At 41.8% G+C, this 9,681-nt stretch overlaps 1 protein-coding gene across 7 annotated transcripts in view; it reads left to right on the top strand.

Moving 5' to 3' along the window:
- The first annotated feature begins 338 nt into the window (after positions 1–338).
- ppargc1a (peroxisome proliferator-activated receptor gamma, coactivator 1 alpha) overlaps positions 339–9,681 on the top strand; it is a 205,254-nt gene continuing 195,911 nt past the window's right edge. For 5 of the 7 annotated variants that reach the window (XM_077500389.1, XM_077500381.1, XM_077500388.1 and 2 more), the window contains exon 1: positions 339–602. In XM_077500389.1, coding sequence (XP_077356515.1) covers positions 396–602 — 207 coding nt within the window. In that variant the 5' untranslated portion in view covers positions 339–395. Of the gene's footprint in view, positions 603–2,009; positions 2,095–9,681 lie in introns of all 7 variants that reach the window. The other 2 variants (XM_077500384.1, XM_077500383.1) reach the window with 2 other exon arrangements.

Below are 9,681 nucleotides of genomic sequence, written 5' to 3'. Positions count from 1 at the left end.
CCCAGTCGTCAACAACACACATTAAGTGTGGCGCTGTAACCCCGAAACAATTAAAGGCAACTTTAGCCAATGAAGCATAAATTAAATAATCACAGAATAACAATTAATATCACAGTTGAGTTGACTAAACTTTACACAGAAGTTTTATTGAATTACTTTCAGTTTTACGTTAGTAATTTTCCGTTTAAAGCCTGCTAAGCATAGAAACAAGGACGTGCAAAAACAATTATGATAAATAAAAAAAGAACACATTTGAAACATTTGTTTATCCATCCTGGGTTATTTATTGTATTTTAGTTTATTTGGGAAGTGGGAAGTGAGGCGGTGGTGGTGGGTGGGGGGGGCACATACCACGTGACAGAGGACGCAAACACCAAGCGGAGCTCGTAGCTCGCATGCATCCGCGCGGCGCCGCCTGTGCTGGAAGCGAGACAAGCCGGCCGGAAGAAGAATCCGTCCGTGTCGCAGCGGAATCCGAGAGGTTGGAGGATCGCGCACCCTGCTTGAAAGCGGCTATAACGAGCATGGACGCCCTGGGACGCCGGAGCGACGACGACGACGACGAACCGGTCAACCTGACTTGGGAGAGCCGCTGCGAGCAGGTAGGAAACCTCCAGCATGTCGCCACCTTTTCTGACAGACACGTGAACATGTTTGGTGGTGAAATGGAAGCTCTAAAAGAGAGTCCATTTGTTGTTTTACGCACTTGTGTTTTTTATTGTTTGGCACACCTGAGCTAATCATCTTAATTAACTCGTCGGTTTGCACTTTTCAGTTCAACTTTCTGCAACAGCTTCTATAAAAGGCACCAGCCTTTAAATGTATACATATTTGAACAACGTAATACACTTTTTAAGATGCAGTAACAAGTACAAAAAAGAATAAAAAGAGGCAACGTGAGCACTTGCCAGGTTGCCATGTTGGCTCATGCGAGTGTAACTTGTCGGTTGCCAGGTTTCACTTTCAACCCCCTTTTGACTGACAAGTTCTAAAATGCTGTTGCGGTACTCAAATGCAGCTATTTTGTATTTTCTACCAAAATGTCAAACATTGTTTGTTAGCACGCTAGCAAATCCCGAGTTGCAATCCTTTATTTATTTATTTTTTTATTTATTTTATTTAAGAGATACTTGACTCATTTAGCTCTTTTCAGTAATAAAACGACATTTTTGTCCCTAATTTTGTCCCATTGAAACCTTTAAAAACACTTTTTTTTTTTTTTTTTTTTTTGCACTTGCTGTCGACTGAAGATGACATAACGTGCTGAGAATATAGGTCACGACCAAACTGAGTTTCCAGAGCGCAGATGATGTCATCTTCAGTCGACAGAAAGTGCACACAAAAAAAAAGTGTTTTGAAAGGTTTCAATAGCACATGAAACATAAACATTTCATTGTATACCTGATGTACAATGACAAAGTTATTCTATTCGAGTTGTCTTCTTGTCAAAACAGGTCATCTCTTGGGCGACCATGTTGTTCACCCTTATCCCCCCCCCTCCCCACAATCCCCAAATCCAGCTGGGTGGGTAAATAAATAAATACATAGCAAGCAAGTAAATGCAAATGTTGACAGAGGCCGTCCTTGTGGCCACGTTAGCCGCTCACGCTTGAGCGCCGGCGAAAAAGTCGCCGCATTATTCACTCGCGCACGCAGCCACGAGCGACCGTGGGCCGCGCGTGTGCGCGTGTCTGGGCCCCGTAAGCGGTTTTGGGGGCGCATGCCCAATTAGCATCTCTTGTCTTTCTCGAGGGGCCGCTGTCCGTGGTGCTGAAAGTTTCAGTCCACACTTTTTTCGAAGCTGATCCAATGAAACGATGTACGCTCGTACTGTCAGATATTGCGTTATCGGTAAGATTCCCTGAAGATGAGGCTACGCTACAGGTTAAACCGAATGAACATTTGCAATTTGTCACGTGCTGAGGTTGGGATCCCAAAAGCGCAGACACGAAATATGATTTTAACTCTAATTTTTTTTTATTTTTTTTTTTCCCGCATAACATCGAGAGGCGTAGAACAAACTTGACTCGACGAGAAACAATGAGAACGCATCGAGAATCACGAGACGCTGTGGAGATGCACAGAGGAACCGAGGTAATAATCCGACAAGCACACACTTTTCGGTTTAGCTTAAAAGGGATACTTTACTTATTTAGTCATTTTTGGCAGTCAAACATTAATATTTTGCATATAATAAATGTGATATTTTCATTATTTTTCATGTCCAATTAGTACCTTTTAAAAACACATGTTGCAACTTGCTGTCGACTGAACATGACATCACACGGTCTCAGTTAACCAATCACAGCTCAGCTTGTGAAGGTCACATGACCAAACCTAGAAAACAGGTGAGCTGTGATTGGTTACCTGAGCCCTTGTGATGTCATTTTCAGTCGACAGCAAGTAGAAAAATTACTTTTTAAAGGTACTCATTGTACATGAAAACTAATGAAGTTACGGCATTAATTATAGACAAAATATTAGCTTTTTAATAGGGATGGGCGAGTACCGATACCAGGTATCGGTATCGGTCCGATACCAGCCTTTTTTTCAAGTACTCGAGTACTCGTGACGCAGACTAGTACAAGCGAGCGATGGCAGAGGGGGAAGACGTGAAGTGAGTCCTCCTTGCCTGTAAGTGGCGCTAGCTAGCTTGCAGCAGTTTTTCACCAAAACTTCACCGGTTTGGAAATAATACTTCAAAATTGTGAATCTTCAACTAAAAGAGCATTTTTGTGTTTTATTTTGAGCGTTAAGACTATTGAAGAGTGACTGTGCTGTTTTTGTTTTGTTTTTTTTGTGTGTCAAAATTAAAGGAAATATATACGATATATTGCCGATATTTTGAGCACACCCCTACTAAACTAGAGGAAAAACAAATATAAGGTGGGGAATATTAAATTGTAAAAATAGCCATCTGAAAGCATTGGAAGTTTGGCCGGCCTACTTTGGCACCCGGTGGAGCGGCCATTGATTTACGTGCGTGTGTGTGTTGACTGCCTTCAAGATGGCTGGCAGCCCTGATAAGAAGAACGACATTTGGGAGGCCGCGTTATCTACTGCGCCATCGGCAAACTTTTGCTTCGTGGCTTCAGTCCACGTTTGCCCCCGAGGAGAATGTTGTCCCCCCCCCTCCCCCCCCGTCTTACTTTTTTTTTTTTTTTTTCTCATCAACAAGTGTACGCCCGCTGAACGGCAGGCCACGCTTTAATGAGCAACATATTGCCGAGATACGGATGGATAATTGCCTAATGGAGACTTTTTTTTTTTTTTTGCCGAAGTGCCGACACTTAGTCACTGCTGACCTGCTCGCCGTCTGGCGGCAAGATGTTGTTGACGTCAACTCTGTAACTTGCTGAAAACCAAACAAAGGAACGATAACGGCTGAAGAATTGAACCGCCAGTAAGAACAACAGTGATGCTTTGAGATGTGAGTTTAATCTGTTGAGTGAAAACGCTCATATCTCAAACCAGTTTTACTCACTGAGATGAATGGAAGTGTAATTTGTCCGGTAGGCCTTATGAAGAAAATATGAATCACATTTTTTTTGGTATAAAATCACAATGAGCATGATCTTTTTTTTTTTTTTTTTTTTTTTTTTTTGGTACAAAACAAGAAAATGTTTAAACGTAAAAATTATTAATACAAATCAAATTATTTAAAACACTATAATTCGGCAATTTCCTTTTGGGCGAAACAAAATTTATTTAATTAGTGATTTAAAAAAAATAAAAAGGTGCAAATGTATAAAAATTGAACAATTTCAACAATTAAAATTAGTATTAATAATAATTTTTGTAATTTTGCCGAATTTTGTAATTGTGGAGCGTAATAATTGAAATTGTAGTTGAATTTTGAATTAATTGCACAGCACCGAACCGTCTCGACAGTGCACCCTGATTTAATGCTGCATCGCACGTGGCGCGCTCCTCCTTCTGGTGTGCACATGTTGGCCACTGGGAGGCAGTATAATTCAGTCTTGCACATCCAAATGGAGGAGAATATGGAAGCAAATCCTACTCACGCCAATAAATTGTTCTAATGTTAGTCCTTTTTTTTTTTTTTTTTTTTGTCGCGCCTAAAGAATATAGGCCTGAGAGTCTTGTATTTATTATCTGTCAATATTATTATTATTATTATTATTATTATTATTATTATTAATAATTCAATCTCTGGTGTAATAACCTTATTTATTAATTGATTGAATTTTTATTTATTTTTATTATTATTATTATTATTATTATTTGGCTGAAGTTCTGCGTAGTTCACTGAAAATAATGCAGAGGCTCTCTTGTATCCGCTTCCCGTTTGCCTGTGATTATATGTGGGGAGAGTGGGGGGGGAAAAAAAAAGAAAGCACCTTCTTCTTCCTCGACAATCTGTTGATCCCCGACGGAATCTGGAGATGAAAGGCGGCGGTGAAGCATCCTCACCTTCTCACCGGGAGGTAAAAAGTACTCTGGCAAAACTTTGAATGGCACAATGAAGCGTTATCAGCGCCGGCCTTTTTTATTTTTTTATTTTATTTTTTGATGGCGGCTCGGAAACTATCGCATCCCAATCCTGCGACACCCCAGCCCCCGCCAAGGTGTTCCTTTTGATTACCTCCGCAGCAGATTAATTGCTTTTCTGAAACCCCCCCCCCCGCACCCATTTGACGCCTGCTGGCTGCAGCAAATGGACGCTTGCCAGAATGGGGGGAAAAAAACAAAAACAAAACAAATCCTTATTACTGACCTGCGTTGCTTCATTTTGCTTCGTAGCGAACACGCAGTAACAGTTTAGTTCCTTTGAGTGCTGTTTTCAAAGCCAGCCACTTCATGAAGTGTTTTTCGATACCCTCCCTTCTTAACTCTTTTACTGCCAGACGTTATCAAAGAAAAACTTTGATATGACAGAGGCTTTGATCATTGTCGAAAAAAGATACAATGCTTCCATCTGCTGGCCATAGTTTAGTGTTTTAGATTCCACAACCCATTGACCAGGCAGCGCTGCACTTAGACGTTGCACTGAGATTTTTTTTTTTTTAAAACTGTTGACGTTATTTAACGTTTATGGCAATATACGTCGTGATTTTACTGATCGTTTTTGGCGGTCAAAGAGTTCATTTGACAATCTCCAAACATTTTTGTTTTGTTTATTTTATTTGACCTGAGTCAAATGCCATTTTTAGCATATGTTGCGGGCCACTGAAAAATGGACGGCGGGCCACAAATGGCCCCCGGGCCGTAGTTTGGACACCACTGCATTAGATTATACAAAATTATTCAGAAAACAACAAAAATAATATGTAAATAACACAAAATGTCTTTGAAAGTTTTACTAAAATTGGCTGAAAAATACGAAGTAATTTGAAAAAATTATCGATGAAACTAGAAAATGCCATTTCTGGGGAAACAGCGTGTGAAGTCTGGAAAGCTGAATGAAAAACTGTGGAATAATTTGGAATACCTCATGGCGTGAATTACTGGAATATATTGAAGTTGGAATGAAGTCAATCGGATGAATAATGTAGAAGTAAATGGAAAATGTAGAATGTGGGAATAATCGATGATGAAATCGGGAATTGTGGGGAAGGTGTGAATTATGGAACTGAAAAGCTGGAATAGCTCATGGCGTGAATTACTGGAATATATTGAAGTTGGAATGAAGTGAATCGGACGAAGAATGTGGAAGTAAATGTGAAATATAGAATCTCCCTATAGGAATGAATGGGGAAAAATCCGGTACGAAATCGGGAATTGTGGGTAAGGCGTGAATCGTAGGAATAAGAAAAATGGAAGCGATCTTGGCACGAATACTGGGAATAGATTGAAGTTGGAATGAAGTGAATCGGACGAAGAATGTGGAAGTAAATGTGAAATATAGAATCTCCCTATAGGAATGAATGGGGGAAAAATCGGGTACGAAATCGGGAATTGTGGGTAAGGCGTGAATCGTAGGAATAAGAAAAATGGAAGCGATCTTGGCACGAATACAGGGAATAGATTGAAGTTGGAATGAAGTGAATCGGACGAAGAATGTGGAAGTAAATGTGAAATATAGAATCTCCCTATAGGAATGAATGGGGAAAAATCCGGTACGAAATCGGGAATTGTGGGTAAGGCGTGAATCGTAGGAATAAGAAAAATGGAAGCGATCTTGGCACGAATACTGGGAATAGATTGAAGTTGGAATGAAGTGAATCGGACGAAGAATGTGGAAGTAAATGTGAAATATAGAATCTCCCTATAGGAATGAATGGGGAAAAATCGGGTACGAAATCGGGAATTGTGGGTAAGGCGTGAATCGTAGGAATAAGAAAAATGGAAGCGATCTTGGCACGAATACTGGGAATAGATTGAAGTTGGAATGAAGTGAATCGGACGAAGAATGTGGAAGTAAATGTGAAATATAGAATCTCCCTATAGGAATGAATGGGGGAAAAATCGGGTACGAAATCGGGAATTGTGGGTAAGGCGTGAATCGTAGGAATAAGAAAAATGGAAGCGATCTTGGCACGAATACTGGGAATAGATTGAAATTGGAACGGTGTGAATCGGATGAAAAATGTGGAAGCAGTAGCGGGACAAAAAAGTGCGAGGAATAAAATCGAATAACGGGAATGGTGTAGAATAACAAAATGGCCTCCAGCCTTCACACAATTAAGAAGCCACAATATGTAGTCGAGTCATTTCCTGGTTCCTGACACGGAAATACTAATTTGGCGTCTGTAGGTCGCCGAGAGAGAGGACGGGTTCGAGGGTGGTTGTGATGCGGCATTTTTGTTTTTGTTTTTTTCCCCGTCATCTTATCCATATTGCTTGATGAAATACATTTTGGCCTTGAGTTGTTACCGGTGAAGCAATTTCACTTTATTTTGCTTCCCAACCCCCCCCACACCTCCCTTTCATTGAGTGCGCTTGCCTTTGAGACACACGTGCGCATCCCATCTATTCCCCTTTTCCTCCTTCAGGACATCCTGAAAGCTCGTCCTGGGGGGACGAGGAGGAGGAGGAGGAGGAGGAGGAGGAGGAGGGTGTGTGTCAATGATTTATGCTCTCCATTTTGCCAGCAGCCCACCTACAGCAGCAGTTTGGGCTCAAATGCTTTTCGATGTATGACAGAAGCTGAGGCGGCTTCGTTCAAAGTTCCCACGGGGGGCGGGAAAAAAAAAAACATCTTCCAAATGCTTCAAACCGGCATTTGGAAGATTTGAAAAAGTGCATCCATTTTGGATCAAGGTCCGTTAAAGTGCTCAAGAAGTCTTTTCTTTCAACTCTGAGGAGACGGTGCGTAAAATAAAGCTCAAGGAACCATATTGGGCAAAATGGACACCACGTGCTTCAGTTTCATTGGAATTTCAATTCAACAAATCAGCAAAGAAAGATACTGAAAATAATGATAAGATAATTCAAAACTGACCAAAAAAAAAAAAAACTGAAATTGGTTGCATGAAAAAAGAATCTGTGCCTGGACGTGAACAGGAAGTCAGCCATTTCGTTCCAAAGAGTTGACGTCCAGGAAATGGATGTCACATGACACACAAGCAACACGAAAAGCCATCAAATCAGACTTTCGTAATCTTTCATCATCGTTTCCACGAGCGACCATGGAAAAAAAAAGAACTTCCTTTTGAAACGTTCCTTTCCTTTTTCATCAACTTTCTTTCCTGACTGAAGTCAAAAGTGAAGTTTCGGCAGCTTAATTGGTTCAGGTTGCCGCAAAGAGCGCCGCGGGGGGGGGGCTCCTCTCATACAGACGGCCCACCCACGTCAAGTGCAAATCAGCATGTGATGAGCGCACTGACTCATCCGCCGGCTCGCCAACAGCGCGGCCAGTGTGGTGTCGATGATTCTCGCTCTCAGCAAAAAAAAAAAATGCACACAAAACAACGATGGCAAAGAGTTGAGCTAATTGATCTGGGAGGCCGGCAAGAGCTTATGAAGACCCTCGCTCGCTCGCTCGCTCGCTCGCTCACTCATTCACTCGCTTGTCACATCCTTTCTATTCATCCTCTACTACGGGTGGGAATTGCCGACTATCCGACGATTCGATTCGTATCACGATTCATAGGTCACGATTCGATCCGATACCGATTAATCCCATATACGAATTTATAAGTCGATTGTTGCAATTTTTTTTTTTTTACTCAAATTTAGAAAAAATACAAATCAGTAAATTCGTACATGTACACTGTAAAATTTGTATGAAAATCTATTATTTACCGTATTTTCCGCACTATAAGGCGCACCTTAAAAGCCTTCAATTTTTTTCATGCGCCTTATAATCCGGTGCGCCTTATATATGGATCGATATTGAGCCGCAACAGGTCTCGCTATCAGTGACCCCGCACGATCGGTGACGCGCATGCGCAGAAGATCCCGCCATCTTGGATCGCTAGCTAATACTGATACTTTACCTCATAGAAAATAATAAAACAGCTGTTTATTCATTTTTGGGAGTGAATGGAGTTGTCAGAAAGCTGGTTTGTAATCTATTAATAAAGTTTGACTGACCTATCTGACTGTTTTGTTGACATTCCCTTTAGCGCAGCACCATCTAATGGATGCATAACGTAACCCCAGCCTCTATTGTAGCGCCTTATATATGGAAAAAGTTTGAAAATATGTCATTCATTGAAGGTGCGCCTTATTACTTGACATTGGCAGTTCTTTAATACCTTTTAAGTGGTGATGTCATTTTTTTTATTTTATTTTATTTTTTTTGTTAACTGCTATATTGGCTTATTGCTCAATTCCACGTGATGGCTGCAGGGGGAGCCCCTGAAACCCAATCATCCCAGCTCTCCTCGTGTAAATTCAAAGCGTGACGCCCGCGCGGCGCGGCGCCGAACAGCTAAAAACGGGCGCCATTGTGTGCATCACGGCCCACTAGCTGACAACAAAAGCAGATTATGTGTTCTATTTGAGGCATATTAAGATGTAACACGCCGGCGGATGGGCCCGGCGCGGCCCGCCATAAAAGCCCGCCGGCAAGCTGCTGAGACGCAAGGCTCGGCGCCGTTTTCCGTCTTTTTAGCTGCGCTCGGGGACTGATTACGCCGCGGCTAAGGGCCTTTACCTGGAAAGTCACTTTCACGTGCTGCTCGGCCATTTGTTAGTGCGGCTAATGTCTCATTAAGCCTCACAGAAGGGGGAAACGTTGCGCTCTTTGGGTGAAGGTTACACTCCCAAAAGCTCGACTGATGATCGGCGTGCCACAACAAGGCCGATTTGTGGTCGAGCTTCATTAAGCCATCATCGAGTCACGTTAACGCTCTTCCTGAAATAGAAGCCAAAAACACGAGGGCTCGGGGATGAATCAATGCGCAGTGTCTTTCGAAAAGGACAGAAAGCGATCTCGGGGCTTGCTGGGAAATTCTATATTTTTGTGCAAGATGATTACAAAGCAATCATAAGCTGTTTGTGGTAAACAAGCCAAAGGCCTGCGCTCTTGGCCTGGGAATAATTAAAAGATGCTTTTGCGAAATGGACGTGGGGCTGCTTAACAAGCGTGCAATTTGGCATTTGATCTTCTTCTTCTTTTCTGTATCGTGAAGCCGAAACTGAAACACCCTCGTTTGTTAGGATTAGGGGTGCACCGATCACAATTTTCCAGCCGATCACAGATCTTTTAAAAAGTCTAACCTGCCGATCCCGATTTTTGCCGATACCGATTTTTTTATTTTTTTTATGACA

The sequence above is a fragment of the Festucalex cinctus genome, chromosome 16 (assembly GCF_051991245.1).
Source record: "Festucalex cinctus isolate MCC-2025b chromosome 16, RoL_Fcin_1.0, whole genome shotgun sequence".
In the NCBI taxonomy this organism is placed as follows: domain Eukaryota; kingdom Metazoa; phylum Chordata; class Actinopteri; order Syngnathiformes; family Syngnathidae; genus Festucalex; species Festucalex cinctus.
The sequence above is the reverse complement of the archived record's forward strand: the minus strand, read 5'-3'. Positions and strand labels throughout refer to the sequence as shown.